The 21,101-nt window shown below is 44.5% G+C and overlaps 1 protein-coding gene across 9 annotated transcripts in view; it reads right to left on the minus strand.

Annotated features, from left to right (window-relative positions):
- The window catches only part of csmd3b (CUB and Sushi multiple domains 3b), a 210,047-nt gene that overhangs the window by 67,988 nt on the left and 120,958 nt on the right, over nucleotides 1–21,101 (minus strand). For 7 of the 9 annotated variants that reach the window (XM_029845206.1, XM_029845212.1, XM_029845210.1 and 4 more), the window contains 4 exons: nucleotides 13,804–13,881; nucleotides 11,350–11,437; nucleotides 11,117–11,241; nucleotides 3,884–4,005 (listed from right to left, as the gene is read on the minus strand). In XM_029845206.1, coding sequence (XP_029701066.1) covers nucleotides 3,884–4,005; nucleotides 11,117–11,241; nucleotides 11,350–11,437; nucleotides 13,804–13,881 — 413 coding nt within the window. The remainder of the gene's footprint in view (nucleotides 1–3,883; nucleotides 4,006–11,116; nucleotides 11,242–11,349; nucleotides 11,438–13,803; nucleotides 13,882–21,101) is intronic. The other 2 variants (XM_029845213.1, XM_029845211.1) reach the window with 1 other exon arrangement.

Consider the following 21,101-nt stretch of genomic DNA (forward strand, 5'->3'; position numbering starts at 1 on the left):
TCATTTTGCCAAAACTAAATGACGCAATAACATTGGAGAACCATATAACCCCAGTAACACCTAACCTAAGAGAGGGAGAGAGACAGCAGACGGAGGAAGAGAGGGACAGACAGCAGAGGAGCAGAAAATCAGCCTGTCGCTATCATCTAAAAGGGAGGAATGCAAAATATATGTACACATTTGTGTGACTGAGGAAGTGACATGGAGAAAGAATAAAAAGAGGACATTTCCCTGAGTGCCTTCTCTTCTCTCTGTTTTTTTCTCTTTCCATAGTAATTTGATGGTTCCAGGCTGATCTCTTTAATGAAGAAACTGGGTAATTCTGAGGACAGAGCCTCTGGGAGTGGGTGAAGGGGGGGGGGGGGGGGGGGGGGTGTTAGTGTAAAGTGTATGACAAGAGGAAGAAAAAAGAAAAGAAAATGAGGGAAAGGCAGCAAAGACCGAGACACGTACGAGAAACGAGAGGCGCGCTCAGCTGGGACTTCCTAAGGCTGAAAGTGATGAGGTGCTCACACCGTCACCCTCCTGACCCTTGTCGCACTCAGACCGTCTCCCCGCGCGTCTGAGCGTGTTTTCTGCTGTATTGTCACCCCAGAAGACCACCTGGACATCTGACCTCCGTGGCCCCTCAAAGCAGAGCCCCTTCACTCATCTCGCTCCTAATTGAACACATTTTTGCTGCGGTCTGTCAGCCCATCACAGCGGCCATTCTTTTTGTTGACAGTTACCTGTCCGGCTTCACTGATTGCTCACTCAATCTCGTTGAGTCTCTATTTAACAGAGACCTCTTTACAAGCCCCTTTCCCAGCCAACATCGCCCGGCCCTTTTATTAGCAGCAAGTTATTCACCTGGATAAAAGAAGAAAATCTCTTTTCCCTGGGGATGTTTGGTGGAAACACGGTTTTTCAAAATACCAGACATATAATGAAAGTTCCTGGGGTGGACGAGGGGCTACAGTTAGCAAAAGCACAGGTGTTTTCTCCTGGGCAGAATCTTGAAAGATCGGCATTAAGGAGTATCGACAGGGCTGGAAATACATTAGGATCTGCAGGATTCGGACGCCCGATGATAAATTTCTGATGCCGCGTCGCCACTCATCAGCCGCGCGAAGCCTCGGGCCGTACCTGACCGGGCTTGGTTACGCTACGAGCCGCAGCGCGAGCGTTTCAGTTGGAACATGTTACCTGAGGCAAGAGCTGCCGATATGTTTTTAACGATGCTGTCAGAAAACATCTTTTTCTGGAGTCAGTCTTTCACTCTGTCGTACACAAACATTAAGTGCACGCACGTTTTCGGTGACTTTGCACCGACAGTTAATCAGTCTATGCCCGAATTATCACATACAAGTATTTAAAGGGAACGACTTCTCCTCCAGCTATCGGCAGGCTCGGATTACGCCACCAGCGTGCATTGGTCCATTAAAGCACGTTTAAATTTGAAATCCCTTTTTTTTTCTCCAATAGCAGAACTTTGACTCGAACATTCATGGTTTGGAATTTTGGCATTTTCTCTATGTGGCGTCTCACAGGTGTTTGCATGAATACAACTTGTCAAAAACGAAAAAAAACATGATTGGGAGACAGTTTAGGGTTAGATTGAATGAAGGGTCCCCCGCTGTCAGGCCCATCACTGCCTTCTGCTTTATAATTGTATGTGACTCTGGACAGCCTGGATGGTTTCTTATGCTGCTTTCAATATATGTCAAAGCTATGTGGACTTAATTCATCCCCCACGGCTCTGTGCAACCACGTGCATACTGGGATGTGAATTAAACACCATTTCTTCTTTTGAGGCAGTATGCCCTCCAGCTTTTGTTTCATCCCTCTTGCCATATTCCCGATCTCACTGGGTGTAACTTCTTCTCTGAGAACCATCTTTTTCTGGGAGTGTCGGAATCACAAAGACCTGATTCCTGGCGCAGTGTCGCACTTGACGACCCGGTGATTCATTTTCAGCAACGTGACAGATGCTGGATGTGAATAAAGACGTGCAGGTGACACTGGAGAAACCGGCTTGATTAAGCTTTAATTCCTCCAGTCTTAATTTAGACCAGTGCGCCTGATGATATCTACAACCATGCATAATGTATTTACCTTCATTTTCATGCATGTGAATCCAGACACATGCGCGCACACAACCCTGCAGAGTGCTGACAGGAGAGCATTAGTCTTCAACAGTCTCACACACACACCACAGCCTTCAACAGAGAATAGATCACTGTAAGCCAGAAACTGCGATCCTTGGGCAGCAACAGAGACTTGTGTGTAGTTGGTATGTCAGAGAGGAAGAGTGAATGAGGGAGGGTGAGACAGACAGAGAGAATATAAAATAGTGCTTTATAAGAGGTGGCTCTGTGGGTGTGTGTGTGTGTTCATGTGAAAATATATGTATATTTGTACACGTGTCCCTATGGTGCTGACGCAGGTGTTGCCATTGACAACAGCACGGTCACCACAGTGACCCTGAGTGGAGCAAGGTGTTGTTTCCTGAATACCAATCGGCTGTCTCTCGAGACATAAAGCAGCTGTCCGTCCAACATTCAGCCTGTGCAGGATAATCCAGTCACCTAGAATCAGTCACCGGTGAGAACTGTGAGAAACGCTGGCTTAGATTAATTAGACGTAACTCTGCATGCTTCCGCTTTAGCTAAGGGAAGGACGCTGCGCAGGGTGAAGAGGTGTCTCCCCAGATACCGTCTCACAGCAGCCTGCAGTATATTAGATTTTAGAGCTCAGATGCGTCTGAAAGGCTGAATCTGAGGAACTGCGCATCAGTGGCCGCCACTGAAGGGCTGTTCCAATTTCTCTGATCACGCAGCCTTTACAAAGGAGCGAGTCCTTCACTCAGACAGTTTTCAAGGATGCCTCTACGTGCGCATAATCAGCAAACCTGAAGCTCCCACAGTCGTGCGCGTGTGCTTCTAAGCCGGGATGTGAGAAACAGCAACCTTTTGTCAGTGATGCAATGAGCCTTGGAAGAGGATCGCATCAAACTTTAATTCAAAAGGCCTGACTTTGTTTGAACTTTTCAGACATCCAACTACTAACAGTATCACAGAACATGGGAATCTTCCCACCTTTTACTTCTTTTAAGACTAACATAAATAAACTATGCCTTGAGTAAAATGGACTGACATTGTCACTGAAAAACAAAAAGCCATGGGTTCATAGATTCACTATGAAGTAAATATGGCACATGTGTAAATCTGTCTAAGGCAGATAGAGACCACAGAACACCCATGACTTCTGTATAGATGTCAAATCCTGACAGAGCTAAAGTGCATACAGCTTTCGTCTGTGTTCCATCAACCAAATCTTAATCACAAAGAGAAAGACCTTCTGCTACAGTTCTCATTACGACTTATGGAACTCTGAGGTCAACTGGAAATATGTTCTTTGATGAAACCTAAATGGAGTTATAAAGCCCCTGCCAGCACATTTGCTGGTAAAAGCATCATGCTCTGGGAGCCTCTGTGCAGCAGGTCCTAAAAGGGTTGTAAAAGTATAAGGTGAAACAAATGTTCTGGAGTCAAACCTCAGTCCTCTGTCAAATAAAGAAAAACCCCTTAGTGTTCACAATAATGAGGGAAATCTACAGCATCAACACACCTCCAGATCCTCCTCATATCTGTGACAGTCAGCAGAGAGGCCTCCATATTCCTCTGACAGGTCCTCCCTGCTCTGCCACTATTAACTTGATAAACCTCAATTCCTCCCCATGTGCAGCATTCAAGTTCCTATTATGGTGAAAATAAATGTGTTTTGATTCACTTGCAGGTAATAATCGAAAATCAGTGTCTGTAATCTATAAACGGCACATTTTTGTATGTGGGGTGAGCTTAATTTCAGTGACTTAGTAGACGATGCAGAGAGGACGGTTTACCTTATTGGGATTTGATGCAGTAATTATCCACACACACTGCGCATTGCTCTCGTACTGGATTGGGAAGTTCGGAGATGTAAAGGTTCCCGACGGCCCTTGAAGATTACTGCCGCATGTTTTCACTGTGAACAAAAAAAAAGGAGAAAAAACACATTGGCGTTGTTATTAATAATATCAACTGAAGTGTCAGCAGAGGCGATTGTTAAGTGGCTGCGCTACAACAGAGGTCCCTTTATAATTAAAGATATTTGTTTGTAGGAGATTTAGTCAGGGACTACAGGAAAAGAAGCAGTGTTTAACAACGCCACAACACGGTTAACACTATTAAAGATGACAATAACGCACCGGTCTTGAGTGTGGCGACTCAAGAGCACATTAGAACAGAGAGAGGGTCAGAATGATGTTATTGATACTATCAGTGACATCTCCCTCAATGGTGCTGCTTAATTGGAAGCTATTGGCTGTGAAATACCACAGGATTAGCTGCTATTGACTGATAGAGACACTCTTAAGCTTTTCCCTCTCCAAATCCATTCAAAGTCAACGACTTCCAAATGCTCACTGACTAATAATCGCATTCGTTTTCTTTACATTCAAGTAGCTACAGGCGTCCTCCGCACATCTGACATGTTGATTCAAGCAGAGACACTTTCACCCTTGGGTTTCAGGCCAAGTGCACACACTTCGGCGGGTGTTGGCGACGACACGCACTCGTCTTTGATAACCCGACCCAGCCTTTATTAGGCTGTGTGCTCTGACTGGATGTGACAGAGAACCTGCTCGTCTGTCCTTGGGTCGTCCTGTTAGAGCTGCCTGGTAATTTTCTGGTTGGTTTGAAACAGTGTTTGTTCCTTAATTAGTTTGTTCAGCAGCCGGGCCCACGAGAGCACGCGCGGCTGGCGTTTCGCGCGCACGCGGAGCAATCGACGCGTCGCAAACCGACGTCAGGACACTCGTGAGACGAGAGCCCGGTCACGCACGCTCCGCGCAACATACAGGCGAGGGACGACCATTTGAGTCACAACGGGGGCGCGCTTGTGTGTGTTTTCTTGTGCGTTTAATGGGGTGCGACCAGGAAGTGGTGTAAGTGTCAGGAAAAAGTAAGACGACCAGAAATCCCGCCTGCTCGTGTTTCCCCGCTTCCTGCTTCCACTGATTCCTGCAATCCTCGCGCCACCGTCGTCCACGCGCTTCCCGAAGTTTCCCAACCGACGGGTCGCGATTTGTCTGCGACGGCCTGAGCGCGAGGGTCGCGCGCGTCGCGCGTCACGCGGCAGTGTGCGTGTTGACAGCTCAATCAGCGTGGCCGGAATGAATTGGACGGCAAATCACTGCGGGCGCCGTGTTGCTATAGCAATAGCACACGGAGAATTATCGCTTGGATTTCCAGAGGAGCAAACATCTCATAAGTTAATATTAAAGTCAATCTGTCTCTCGGTCAGCATTTCAGTCTCTCTCTCCCTGCACCTTTTATTCATCCCTCTGTCAGCTGTTGTACGCAGCTCGTGATTTACTTTATGCTCCATTAAAAAGTACTTTCCCACTTCCTTCTCCCCCCTTTCCCCTCTTTTATATTCAACGGACGTGCACGGACTGTTGCAATTTGCTTGTGACGGTTTTCCATTTTTCCTTTTCTAATAATTCTCCCCCACTGCAGTATAATTAGTTTCCCCCTGCAGCAACAATAACATGCTAAACTGCATCACACATATTACTATATCTCACATGATATATTGAGTAATAACTGTATACCACTGAATTTTCTACATGATTTGATATTATTATTGGTTAATTTTTACATCCTGGTCTTTGCCTAAATTATGCAGTAAATAACTGTGATTAACAACAAGCAAGTGTAACCCCTAATTTGACCTCTAATTACATAAGATTATCTCATTATATAAAAGAAATCATTAAATGCATTCTAGTGGCTCATGTTAGTTCTGTCTATGTAAACTTCTTTTGGCAGATGCAAACACTACAGAGCAACGTCTCTTTGCTTATTTCCTTTATTACCCAAATTTGCATATATATTATACGGCAGATATTGTATCGAACAATAAATAGTGTCTGGGAACAAGATGCTTATTTACACACCCACCATTATTAGCATTCATTTTAAACACTTCACTCGAGCTAATCTGTTTTCTTTCCCGTGTTGACTGTTATGGACATGTTCTTCTTGGAGGAAAAATACTGAATCAAAGAGCTAAATGCACCAACATGCTAAATGACAACAGGCTTAGACCTTGTGTGGGACGTCTAGTGGTGGAAGCCAGCATGGTGTGGGTTCGGTGGAGCCTTTTAATGGAAAACACCTGCTTCCCACAGTTCGGAAATTATGCAGATAAGAAGGATTTTGTGAGGCAGAAAGGTAGGAAAAATTGAAGATGTGTACTGTTCCCTAATCAGTTTAGTGATATAATCTGACACTTTCAGAGTCAATAAGTGTGAGGGCTGGTTGTGGCAGAGGTGAGCACTCTGGGATATGAGCTCCATTTCAGTTTTAAATTTGTACCACGAAATAACTAAATCAGTGTACAAATGCTTGTTTAAGATATCATCATAATCAGACCGTTCAGTGTTTTTCTCTTGATATAAAGGGAATATAAAGTCTTGATGTAGACATAATTAAAGATTTAGATTTTGAAAATTTAGAAAGACTTAAAGCTAATTCAAGCGACTGCTTCAGTATCTGTGGCTACAGATGACTTTGCCTCTAATGCTGTAGCTAAAAAAATCTCCTTTAATGGCCTTAAATCCTACCCGGCGTGCCCCATAGGCAGTGAGGAAGATTAATGTTTCCTTGACTCTGGATTTTCCAGTGTTTTGACGGGTTTTATCATCCAACTGTGGTAGAAACTGGCATCAAACTGAAGGACTTCCTTCACATGCATTATTAAAAAAATCTCCTGAGAGCGACAGGCGAGGTGATCATATATTGTTATATATTGATCATATAAACTTCCTTCATCAAAAGAGGTTTCATGATTAAAGTGCATTAAATATTAAGGTAACGTTCCCTTAAAAGGAGATTTCTTATTACACTAAATGACAAGAAGGATGTGTAACCAAAGAGAGAGGATCACTTTAATGAAAGCCTCATATCATCACAGAAGGTTAGAGGCTATCGTCTGATATTTGTGTTAATAACAAACAGTCAAATATTACTCGTCAGGTAATTAAAGTCATTTTCATGGACAAGGGGAGCAAGAAAGGTTTAGCACATGATCAGATCTCTGATCGGAAAAGGAAGCAGTCTGGAACATTCTGGACTCTTCTCAGAGCCACCAGACTGGGCAGAAACAGACTGCGAGGAACACAAGTCTCTGATCCAATGGAACCGGCAGGTGTAAATGAAACCCTGATCCAGAACACTTAGGACCTCAGACTAGGCTGAAGCTTCACCTTCAAAACAACACGTGGAGAGATCTGAAGATGTCTCTCGATAGTTTCAGCATACGACAAAGTTCAGAATTTAAGGAGCTGTAAAGTTCTGTTTTCACTCCGTCAGTATTCGGTATAGATGGATTTTAGTTAAGCATCAGGCTGCGACACAACAAGCACTGACACAAAGAAGAGGGTCTGACATCACCCAAGTGTTTTCCACCAGGTTTGTCAGTGTCGATGGTTTAAGCAAGTCGACAGCCGAGGAGCGCCGAGGTAATGTGCTCCAGGTGTTGGATCAGAATGTTGACTCAGATTAGAGATCACAATCGTCTCCAGGAAGGCTGAACTGGCTGTTTAAACTGGCTCCCCCACACGAGCAGATAGATTGACCAGCAGACACAAAGGATGATTGATGACACAATTAGGCTGGCACGCAGCGTTCCATCGGCCTTCGCTGTGGTTACAGCTGTAGAGCACACACACACCCACACCCACACATTCTTGTACTTCTGCCTTTGTGAGGACTTTCATAGGCACACTTTCCCTATTCTCTTACCCTATCAATGCCATCTAACCCATAAAGCTAACCCTAACACTGACCCTAACACTGACCCTAACCCTGACCCTAACACTGACCCTAACCCTGACCCTAACCCTAATCTAAAGCCTATTCTAACACTACCATTAAAACCCACATCTGGCCCCCTAAACAATCCCTTGAAGTTGTGAGGACCAGCCAAAATGCCCTCGCTTAGAATGAGGATTTAGTGATGAGTTTTCAGGATGATAGAAGTACAAATGTTTGTGTGTGTGTGTCTGTTGTGTAACCATGCAGTAACCTTAGTTGCGTGAGTATATTCAAACAGATCTTAGTTCACACAGACAGAGAGAGTTGGCTGCCTGGCCCACCATCTGTCCATTAATCAAGGTGCCACATGGACTCTCTCACTCGCTCTCTCTCTCTCTCTCTCTCACACACACTCACACACACTGGACAGAAGGGCATTGCGATTTGATGACTTTTGATGTTGTTTATTTTTATTTAGCTTTGTAGCTGGTTTATTGTGTGTAATAAATTGATGATGACCCTGCCCCTCCCCTCCTCTTTTTTAACAGCCTCTTCCTGTTGCTTAATCAAATTTTCAAGCTACATTCGTTTTATTTTCTGTCTCATCGTCCAGAAACACCACTTAACTCATTTGTGTTTTGACAGAAATGACCCCTAATGAGTCGTCTAGGTCGACTTTTCCTGACAGACTGGCTCTCTCCCAGTGTTATTCATGAGTTCCCACTTTAGATGTTGACTGGTTTCAAGTAAAGGTCAATTATGAGCGGCGCCCGGCTTGACACAGCTTTTATCTCAGTCCATTTTGACTCAACAGGGTACAACAAACATGTTGGAAAATGAAATTAATATCTTGATCAGGTTTTAGAAGGAACTTGACTTAATATTTGTGAAAGTTTGTGAATAATATCTGTAATATCTGCTGTCTTACTGTGGCTCAATTAAAACTAAATGCATTTTTTTCCTGGCAGTTCAAACCACTGGAGGCTCCTGCATCTTTCTGGAGTCTTACTGGTGTATAGTAAAACAAACTTGTTATTCCACAGTGGTTGAAGCATTAAAAAAATCAGGTTGTTTATTTTCCTTTAGCCTACAACTTTACAGAAATCAAACTGCACTGAGGTGACGAAAGAGTACTTTCTTTCCCTTTCCTGCCAGGACGGGTTTTTAACCTCCGTTCTGTGGCTGTAATCTCTGTCTTAGAGCTTGATCACATCATTATGCATGAACAGGAAGTGCCTTTAATTTAAAAACATAAGAAAAGTAGGTTTATTAGCGGATGCAGGCGACCATCACTCCAATTCAGCCTGGCCCCTCCCCTCTTTTCTTCCAGGTGTTTTCAGACCCTGATATTGGATTCCTCTCCCTTTTTTCGACATACTGTAGATACGAAAACAGGAGCGTGGTGGCTGTACCCTTCGCGGTGCCTTTCAGCTACGGCACCGCAACAACCGTTTGTTTTTTGTTTTTTTTCCATACCTGCAGTGTTTACAGTTGCAGGCAGCTGCGGCTTCTTCTTCTTCTTCTTCTTCTATGCCTCCTTTCAGAGCAGTTCCGACACAAAGCTCAAACAAAGCCTCAGCATTTGTTGTCACAGAAGATAAGATTCCAGCATTACATGCATCTTGTCCTTCAAGCAACCTCAATGAGTGCGTCTAGGGATTTACAGGAGTTCTGAAGAGGCTTCTCTTTCTGGTTTACCTGCGTAGGAGAGGGTTCAATTGCATACCAACGATCCGGGCACAAAAAAAAAAAAAGAGGGAATGCTTTTGCCCCGTCTTTGTGGTGAAACACTGTTCCACCATTACGAACAATTGGAGAGGTGAGGAAACTATACAGGAGACTAGTCAGGCCTCCATGATGAGATGCTTTATCCAACATTGCTCTGCAAATAATCACTAGTTACTTAGCAACAATCTTTGGAGCGAGATGGAGCACACTGTTGTGGCCGTGTCCCAAAAAGAAAAAAAAAAGTTTCACCGTGAACAGATGTTCTTGCTGGGAGTGTCAGCGCGAGCGCTTTAAATTAAAGAGACTTTTAACAGCACGCACCTGCCACATGGAATCTAGCCGCGCTTGGCGGAAGTGTCCCGGCTGGTCCACATATTTCCCCTTCACAGATCCCCGCTGACTCTAGACTGACGGCGGAATTTCCCGGTGACGAAGGTCATTCTTTTAAGAGCTGACTGCTCGAGGGGACAACATCTGCGACACTAAATATCATTGGGTACCTCCCATGGGGAGGCCGAGCTAATCCTCAGACGCAGACAAGTGCAGTAGCTTGATGTCATTAGCTATATTTAAAAGCCCCTTCATTGCTAAGTGCTAAAAGCCATTAACAGGTTAGGACGCTCATTAAATATTATATATACATTATACATACTACATGGATAAGTGAGATGGCCAAGTGGTGCTTATAGAAAGGGAAAAAGTAGCAGACATGCTAGTATCACATAGCTTCTCCTAAATGTCCTCTAATGAAACGTGTCCAGTTTAACTTATATTATTGTTCATGAGAGAGTGAGAGAGTAAATGTTATCATACACTATACAATAAAGATTTATGTTTGGTTAATACTACTGTGTTATTGCACTTCATGTAGTTGTGATGGATGTATTTATTGCAGAGACACTGGGACATTTTCAGCTCCATTTTCACTGGTTCTCCTGCATTTTTCACCTTTTGGTCCTGCAGTGTTTATTAGTTACAGTACAATGTTGCAAAACTCTCTCTCTCTCTCTCTCTCTCACACACACACACACACACACACACACACACACACACACACACACACACACACACACACACACACACACAGTATTGGTTTTAATGTTAAAGTTGGTGTCTGCAGCCACAGTCCACAGCCAACTGAAGGGCGTCAGGATGACGAATGAGTTTGCCATTTAACATGACAGATGCCCTCTCTGTCATTCCCATGTGTGCACGTGTGTACCAAGTCTCAAAGGGGTTGCAGATTCTAAACTTTCATCATAAAGGACGCTGAATAAATGAGTATAGAGTTGATAGTGGCCTCCATTAAGACCATAAAAGACACTTTCTCACTGTGGTGCAGGTTCTGGATGTTGTTAAATACCCAGCAGCTATGAGCCACCAGCATAACTAATGTCTATAATGATCATTTCCAGTCTGCATGTGAGGAGCAAGATGTTCAGCGCTGGTCTGGGGGGCCATGCTAATGTGTAGCAGCAGAGCTGTACTACTGTTACATTACATATGTGTAATTAATGTAATGCTTCGTTTGTGCAGCAGTGTCCTACCTTTGCAGACTGGTCTGTGGTCGCTCCAGGCAGCAAAGACCTCAGCCACCCTCTGGCAGCTGATGGTCTTGCTACCCTGTAGAACATAGTCTTCCCCACAGCTGAACTGCACCACGCCGCCAATGCTGCACACAAACACGCCGTTAAACCCAGCTGAGGTGCGTTTTCAGGCACGTAAAAGCATCAGAAATATGAGCGTCTGTTTTTTTGGTTGGGAGCAGCCTGGACCCTACCTGAAGTCGTTGCCATGGCGTTTTCCATTCTCCGGCTCTCCCGGGTCGGGGCAGGAGTTGGACGCCTGTCTCACTCCACCTTCATTTACTGCACAGAGACAAGAACACCACAGAACCTGGAGTCAATCACACGTTCTTCTGCGCCACTGGTGTTGTCCCGGCAGTGTCCCCTGGACCTTTTCTAAACGATTAATACGTTATCACAAAGAACTCCAGTGACTTTGATGACAGAATGTTTCTTTAATTGTCCATCTCTCCAATAATTGATCAGAACTTGTGTTTGATAATAGAAATGACTTTTTATTCCAGGATTCTAAACATCAGCCTGTGTTGTAATCAGATTCGGGGCAGAGGTGTCAACACCCACCCTGTAATGATCAGATTTTAACACTTTAAAAACCCCTGATCCACAAAGTCCTGTTCTCTGAATCATGTCATAGCATCTCCTAATGAATACCCACGGAATAGATGCCAGCGCCCGTCCAGTTATTTGTGATGTACATTTGTTTATGGTTGCCAAATACAGCCCACTCAGGGGTAGTTTGGTTGTTGATGCACTACAGCACCTTTAAGAATTAACTTAATAAATATTAAGAGTCAACGTCACGTCCAGCTGCTCCCTTAGGGTTAGGGGGCACTTTTCAGAAGGCATTATGGGATACACTAAGGGCATTAAATAGGCTATATAACATGGCCAGTAAGATCTGTGATATCTGTCTAAGCTTTATTGTAGTTTAAGTTATTGTCAGTTATTAATCAGTTATTATTTCTATAGCACTTTTGCCTATATGATTCACTGTTTTTTTTTTTTTTTTACATTTTTGGGGCAACTTTGGAAGGTTTCAGTTATGCACTTCCTCTCCATTTCACTTCAAAATAAGAGCATATTCATGTATGTGCTGTAAAGAATGTTGATTTTATTCTTTTAGTCAAATTTAACTTACACACACCGCCTCCCACTGTTGGGGTTGACTAACATGCATTCACATGTTGAGCTCTTATCAACAAACCCAGCAGGTGGCTGCAGTGTGCACGTGTGTGTTTGTTTGTAGCTAGTTTGTTGCTTTGTTGGAGCGGCTAATTTGACCATCTGGACTATTACCACCAGAACAGAGGGACTGGTTACAGTTTCTGTTCGCATACTGACTCACGGGAGCCCACAGGAGTCGCGGGCACGTATACGGTGCAAACGTGGACGTATGCGGCGACATGATCACAGCGTGCGCAGGCACAGAGTGGCAGGTTTTGATTATGTGCTTGACTAAAGAATTAAATGAGTCACAGCGCAACAAATTAACAGCAGCGCTAATAAAAACCCGGCTAATCGACAAGCAAATTCACATCTGTAGAATCAGGCCTTAAACCTGTCAGGAGGTCTGATGAACAGCCAGGAGGCTTCGACTGGCTTTAATTCTGCTCATAAAGTATCACAGGAACCCGTTGACATAGACACAAAAACACAAAGCCAACAAGCAGAAAAGAGGAACAGGTGGATGCAACAAATGCTCGAAAATGCATCTGGAAGCATGCAGATGGAGTTCTGGACGCACGTTTGTGCGTGTCATGTGCTCCTGTGTGTCCGAGGGAGACAGAGAGACAAATAGGAAAGAGCTGAAGTCAGAAAAGAATAAAAATGGTCAAAAAGTTGATGCTGGGGCTGAACACAGATGAGGGATTTACATGTCCAAACAATCGAGGGACGAGGGAAGGAGGACGTGCGTCTAAATGTCCACGTCTAGGACGTGCCACCAACAGCCACAGTTATTAACCATTGAATAGAAAAGTGACTGATGCACCTGCGGCCCACTCTAAAGGTCAAAGGTGACACTTTTATGCATGCCAAAGTTAAAAAATGATATAATTTCCATAAAATAATCAACATTAATATAAATATTAATATTAATTAATATAAATATAGCTGTAGTTTACTCTAAAAAAGGCTTTTAAAATGGCGCCTCAAACGCTTAATAACGTTGCATGACAGGTCTGCGATCAGAGGAGAGTGAAGAAGAGAAGAATGACGAAATAGAGAAGAAGAGCTAGACGTGATGTTAAATAATATAAAAGATGATGCACATTGTGTGGAGCAAGACAGAATAAAGATGATCAAAGCAGGGATGATTTCTTCTGTCATTCATCAAAGCAAAACAGGATCGATGACCAGAAGACATGCACGACACAGCAAACCAGAAGAGTCCAACAGGATGGGATCAGGCATGCTCTCCTAAAGGCTGCCGCCTTTTCGACACATTTGCCCCTCAGAATAGCCCATTTTAGCTTGTCGCCCAAAGCTGTTTGTTTGAGACGATGTCGTTGCTGGCGTCCGAAAAAAGTGTCGAAGCGAGCAGCCTTTGGAAGGTGCAGAACAACTCATAGCAAACGTGAAGCAAGTGTAAAGACAAAGCCACCACGCGTCAGCACATTAGCCACAGTGACATCAAGATGGGAACTCACATAGCGAGAACTTGTTGGTGGAGTCTTTGCCAGGGAACAATTTAACGCCCCGCGATTTAAAATCTACCGATCGCTTCACTGCAGGGGAGAGCAAAATAAGGGAAAGAAGGCAAACAGATCAGTGGACATGTTGGGAGGGGGTATAAAATAGATCAGGCCATAGAATTAAAAAAAAAAAGGCAGATTCTCCAAAAATAAGAGAGAAGAGTACAGTAAAAAGAACCAAAAACGTTACAGCAAGAGAGATGAAAAGACAGTGAAAGAAGATCAGCAACGCTACTAAAATTTAGCACGAATCTTTCCTGGGAGCTTGATTCTCCCTCTCTGTCGCTGAGACATCACAAATGTAAATCCCAGCAGATTAGGAACAAAAGATGCTAACGGAAATTGCCGCTTTCTTCAAAGTGACAGAGAGGCAGTTCTGTAATCAAGATGCTCTGATTACGGCACGTTGGACAACACATTCCTTCAAGACAAAAGCAGGGATCACTGTCGGCGCCGCGCCCGTGACATCATCTCCTTACAGGGTCGGCGCCACGGTGCCAGGGCGTGTCTTTGGATGGGCGTGTGGGAGAGACGTAGCCAGTGGTCAGACCCCTATCGTGGTCCACGCAGCCGTGATAAAAGTGCCCGTGGGCGATCTCAAATTTGACTTTGCTCAAATTTGATGTTTTCTGCTCCACTTTGTTAAAGTAAATAGTTGCGGCGCAGAGGTAAGTCACGAAAACATAAGCACAAATGCAGCTCGTCCGGAACAAAATGTGGTGACAAATCACTTTAATGAGTGTCTTCTGAAGTGGCCGACAGAAGTTGGGTTCGTAACGACCTGATTAAACCGCCAAATAATGACAAATCATCGACTTGTTAATGCACTACAATTATTCTGATGAACGCACACTCATCAATTACATCAGTTTGGTCATTACAGCACGAATACTTCATACCAAGAATCATCTTGGCCTTCACACACACACACACACACATGATTTGGTTCTAAAGCCATTGTTATTTTAACAATTAAGCTAATCTTAACATTAGCTTCACTCACATGTTGTGGACATAAATTACCAGCATGAAACTTTAAAGCGGTTCCCTTTCTACATGTGAGGATATGCATGTGACATGCGTGTTAGACACCGAGCTGGGCTACTTTGTTGAGGAGAAAAATGTGCTCCATGGTTCCGCCCTTAATGAGCAAATGCGCAGATGTAAGATGGATGTGTTGGCTGAGCATCCGCAGCGTTGTGCACATACAGAAGCGTCCATCACCGAAGGACATTAATGATGTTTTTCCTGCTGAACGAGTTAGTTTATCAGAAATGACAGTGACACACGGTAAATCACCTACATTACACTTTGTCACTCTCTAACTTGATCAGGTGCTCGTGTCACATGAGGACAGAAGCCGGCATGACGGTTTCACATGACCATGTGGGTTAGGGTTAGGGTTAGGGTTAGGGTTAGGGTTAGGGTTAGTGAGCGACACTTTTGGGGTGTTTAGCATCAAAACAGCTGAAATGACAGGTGCTACATTTCTCGCGCTGTATTTTTGAGGTAAAAGTCAGAGTATTTGTGGAACATTGCTGTGAAGCCATCAGGAATGTAAGCCATCAGGAATTTAGAGCACCTTTTATCTCAGGTTTGATGAGTAGGGAGTGAAAACTATTCATAAGAAAGGTTTTCTAAGCACTCACGCTAAAAGAAGCAAAATGTAGCATTTTTCAAAAGAAGGACAAACCTGAAATTACTGAAAGAAACAACAAGGAACACAGAAATAAACTGAAAATCTAGCTAAAAAAATTGCTAAAGGTGGAGTGAATTGTTTCATTCCAGCTCATTAGGGACCTCATTTGAGGCTTTTGTTCTCATCAGAATTCCAAGTAAAAGTACCAAAACTGAAACAAAGGCCAAAAAAGTCTGAAGCCCTAATTTAAGAAAAATGAATCTCATTTGAAGTAAGAAATTAACTAAACTCTTCTATTTCCAACCCAAAAGTTATGGTGCAAATCAAAGCAGGATTGAAATGTGTTTTCAATTTGTCTTTGCCCGTACGTGAGTTCCAAATGCCCCGTTAGTATGCATCATAAACCCCATACTGCCTGAATATAGATCAGTTAAACTCGCTCGTGTTCATCCTGCAGCCTGCAAACAGCAGCTCCTCTCCAAACAACAGATGGAAGGAGATTGGGATTTACGTCAGACAGATTTGTCAAACAAAGCTGGAACCGCAGACACTAATTAATTACTGACGGATCAAAGTGACCACATATCAAGGGGGATTAAGGTAAATCTATCAGCTTTAGGGACACAAAGTACAGGTTAAAGTTAACGTTATCCCAGCTGCATGGGGGCAAAGACAGGGTGCAGCCCTGGGGGAGTCACAGCCCTATGTCAGCAATTGGGGGTTCAGTACCTTGCTCATGGGCATTGCTCTGAAGGTGTTCTGGTACCTCCCCCGATTAACACCTTCCTGGGTCTTGAACTGAGAACCTTCCACTTCTTAGCCCAGTCCTCAACAGGCTGAGCTACCACCCCCCTGGTAACATGGGGTTATTTTCATTATTCCATGGGGTTATTTAAAATAATTGAAGGTCTTCATTTTAGAGCTAAATGTCACTGGTAATTCCCATTTTGGAAGAATCAATAGATTACCATTATCACAACAGCTATAATCAAGGTCTTTATGTACACATTTAAGCTACGTTTTGTCGATCACATGACCACCTGGATCGAACCGAGAGCTCACATATTCCTCGCATCACTGCTGTAGTGGTCCTGGAGTCAGTGGGCTTCATGACTTGGCCAGCCCGGAAAAACGATGGAAAACAAAGCTGGCAGCACTGGTGAAATCCCAGCTCCAAAATAATATAACAGATGATGAAAGGGGTAGGGTTTGGGGGGGGGGGGTCACAGATTTATGAGCTCATATGAAACCCCAGAGGCCTATAGTGTCTTTGTGTTCAGCTTGACTAATGGCTCCTAAACCGAGGTTGACGCTGAGATGGACTTGGGGATTTATTTACACAAAAGCTAAGCGGCATATTCCACCTCTGCTAAGTGCTTCCTGTTTTTTTCCGTGGCCGCAATTATCAGCAGCGATTCAAGATGTCCGCACTTGATCACAAACAGGTAAGGTATGGGGTATTACGGGAGTCCTATCAAAGGGGCCGTGCAGTCAGCGGTATCCAATATGTCAGCCTCCCTCGGGGCTACGCTGCCTCTCCGCTCCGGCTGAATGATGTTTCCGTACCAGTGGCTGACTGGTGTTTCTTTTTGTACTGACAGACTTATTTTGTTGCCGTGGCGTTGGCTGACTGATAACGCCGTCGTTTGTTCATTAGGAGCCAATCACGGACCTGCAGACACAGAGCCTCATGAATGCGTAATGGAGAGAGATGACGGAGGGTCGTGATTGGTGGCTGCTGCCACAGGGCAGGAATCAGGTTCATACTTTCCACATGCGTAGCGAGCGGCGGCGCGTCCGGGTCCAGACACGGGCTCGGCGGTGCGCGACTGTTGCGCAGCTAGAGACGCAGAACAGGGCCGACACGCCGGGTTGCGTCCAGGCGTCGGAGGTATCCAGGGTGGGGTATCTGTCACCGAGAGTTGTCTTCTCAATGTGACCTTCGACATCTGCGCCCGCGGTGATGTCATGTCACCTGCACAGGGGGCTATAAAGCAGGAGCAAACCACCTGGTGGTGGTGGGGGGGTAACATTACTCCAGACGTGGAAGAGGTGATCTGGCTTTACGATCAAACGCTGGAGCGGATGGATTCAGGCTTTCAAGTCTCCCTGCAGTTACAGGGCCGGTAATGCTCCCCGCTTATCTTGACTGATGGCCAGTGGGGTATGCAATGCTTAGCATAGAGCATTATGGCCAGCTCAATGGCTGCAGGGTCATTGCTGATGTTTTTATTTGTATTTGGTACGAGCAACACGGCCCTCTTCCCTTGCTTTTCCCCCTTCCCGTGCGTGTCTCATTGTGAAGCCAGTCACAGGTTAGGGTCGAGATCCTGCTGATGTACAGTAATCACAAGATACAGTCGGATGGGCATTTTCATTATGCTGACGCCGGACAAAAGTGCTTTCTAGACATCTTAAACCTTTGACACTAAAAGTCTCTATCGATTCGGAGGAGCTGCTTTGAATTCAAACCCAGCGCCCTCAGACTCTTACTTTATCTCCCTCCCTGCCTCCGTCTTCTGAATTAGTCCATCAGCTAAGATAACCCTGCGCCGCTCGGTCTTCCACGCTGTGTCAGACATCTGCTGTTTGTTCTGTAATCTTCTTCTCGCACCGGCATCGGTGCACGAGCGAAGACAAAGGTCAACGGTTGGCCAGGTCGGTGTCTTGGGGCAAAGACACGTCGGAGAATCATGGAAGCGCACCGTAACAATAAGCTACAGACGCTTCTGCTTTCTAAAAGGAAGAGGGGGATGTGGGGTCTAATTGGTTGATTGCATTACGCCCCCGTCCCACCCATGGTCACTTAGCTGATGGACTCTTGTAAACCCTTGTAAACCTTGCAGATGGAGCAAGGTCGATCTGGGGCTCGCCACACCCTTCAGCGGCCTAAAGGATCAGTTCTGCGGGTCAGAAATCATCGACTGCCAGACCACAGCTAATAAACAGTGACCTGAGACACACGAGCGCACCGCTGTATCGGCTGTAGCGTTTTAGCAACACAAATCACATTACACAAATTAGAATGAGCACCGGTGAAACTGGAAGCAACACAAATAAGCTCGGATGTTCCGGAACGACGTCGCAGTTATGGCGCAGCCAAACTTTCCAAGACCGTCAGGGTCTCTCCAAATTTCCCGCATTCCCTTTCCACCATGCTAATTAGCAGAAGCCATGCTCGGGCAGGAATTTGAACAGTAAGTGGGAGCACTGGCTTACGCTCAACAGAATAAATGGCCATCTGACCGGGCTGCTAATTGGCTGACAGTCTGTTCAAATGATTCCAGATTAACTCTCTGGCTAAACTTTGTCGAGTCTGAAGTGTCAACAGGATGAAATGATGGTGCACCTGTGAAATGTCTGCTACAGATGTCTGTCGCGGCTGCACAGCTTACTGTGGGCACGTGTGGTTTGGGTCTGAAGTCCGACCGTCTCATCTGCACATAATCATCTGCTCAGTGAGGATGGACAGAGCTTTGGTCAAAAGAAGAGACTCGCTGCCCGTTCACAGTTCTGTGCTGAAGGAATTCGATCAGTCAGTGAGGAGAGCTTCAAACCGTTGCTTGTGCTTTGAAACTCTGGTTTGTTCTGGTGTATTTTAAAAAGGGCCTGTCTGATGCCTGCTCACTCATCGAGATGTTTAAAAATTATAATATTCTCAGCTTAACTGCAAGAATAAGTGTAATTATAGAACAGTCACAATGTGAATGCATTGATCATCTCTTAAATTTCACTGTTGTGTGTGCTCCACTTTTGCTAGACTGCTGGGTTGTGATCTAATTAGCTAATTAACTGTTGAAAGAAGGAAGAAACACATAAACGCCAACAGTCCAAACACAGTGTGTAAGGAAGTAAATTAGATCTCTTGGAAATTCCACCTCTGCTTCCCATGTTTCTTTTTTCATTTATCATCAGTTCAGTTAGCAACTTAAATAACTGTTTTGAAGTGATGTCCATTTTATTTAAGAGTCACGATGCCGCTAGAGGAGGCTTTGCTGTGGGGGGGCGACCATCCTGTAACATGGTCAGACACATCTGGAATCTGCCACATTGACTGCATATGGGAACAGCTGGAACTGCTTGACTGAGGGGACGTTAAATGGGACAGGACTGTCCCCAACTGTCCACAGCTTCTTCCCTCCTTATTTCCTTTAGCGTTTTGTCATATTGACGTGACTCAGCTGGGGTCATGTGAAGGTTGTCTGGCATCAAACATCAAACCAGCAAAAGAACTGACGTGGTTTAAATTTTTTCTTTTTTCTGATGCTACATCTCTTTCGGGGTCACGGGGAGGGTGTGGGAGCCAGTCCCAGCAACATATGAAGGCAGACACCCATGAATGTGAGCATTTGGGGGTTCAGTGCCTTGCTCAAGGGTACCTCTGAAGGTGTCCTGGCACCTCTTCCTGCTACCTCCCAACTTTTCTCTATGCCAGGGCTTGAACCAGGAACCCACCGCTTCCCCTACAAACGGCGCTAGTGTCGCCAAAATAAATACATTTAACAAGCCTAAATATTATAAACCTATAGGTGGCGCAATAATACATGTTATAGTAAAACTTGTGCTGCAGATATCCTGAGATATATGACAGAGAACAGTAGTTTGCATATAGTAAGGGTGCTTGAGAAAAGCTGTTTCGCTATCACAGATAGTTATCGGCCGTTGGTATTAGCTCGAGGTGCCTGAAAACATCTTCAAACGTCACAATTTTAAAACTTGAGCGTCAAATTCCTGACTTCATTGCTGAAGTTTGAACTTCATCTGTCGGGGTGTTTACACCACGCTGGAGTTTGTCCTCCTACATTTGCTGGTGTCATTTATGGAGTCAAACATATATCGTCTGGATTAAACCCCCTCGGCGCCGGTGCACTTCATTTGAACTATTTATCTCCAAGGTTATTTTTTTCAGCACCGTGACATCAGCACATTTTATAAGTGTGAGCCCGTGCATATTATTTCAGTGGCATATTCTATAGATTAATTCATTATAGAAATAATTAATAGCTATGTCGCCAATGCAGAGCCTGAGCATAAACGTGTGTGTAGGAAAAATATATGAAATTAACCTCGAAGCCATTTTGAAGGCGCAACACAAACACACGACAGTGAGCTTGTGCTCAGGCAGCTTTAAAATCAATAATATGGTTTCCAGATCAGGATGAGCTGAATACTTAATTGAGTGTTGGTCCACAGGTGAGAATCCTTCCGTCTTGTTCCTTCATGTTTATGCAGCGGCTGAATAATGACTGAGCTTTAATTAAATATCTTAATGGACATTTAATGGATCTACTTATCAGCTGACAGTTGGGGATAGAACCACAGCGAGGCACGTCAGTGAAACGTTCAGTTTACATTTCAAAACAAGTAAGTCCGACTTCTGGTGCGAGCGTTTGGATTATATCTACAGTCTGGTGTTCATCGTGTGAGTCGTGAGAAGAGCTGATGGAGATCATGGAAATAAAGTGAGGGATCTGTTGTCTGCAAGAGACAGTTTGTCCTGCGGGAAGACAGTTGATGGGATTGTTAATGCCTTTAATTTAGTCACATTCAAAAGGCTTGGAATCAATTTAGAGCATCAAATAACTCCTGAATTAAACAACCTGCAAACACACAC

This window comes from Takifugu rubripes, chromosome 12 (genome assembly GCF_901000725.2).
Source record: "Takifugu rubripes chromosome 12, fTakRub1.2, whole genome shotgun sequence".
Lineage (NCBI taxonomy): Eukaryota > Metazoa > Chordata > Actinopteri > Tetraodontiformes > Tetraodontidae > Takifugu > Takifugu rubripes.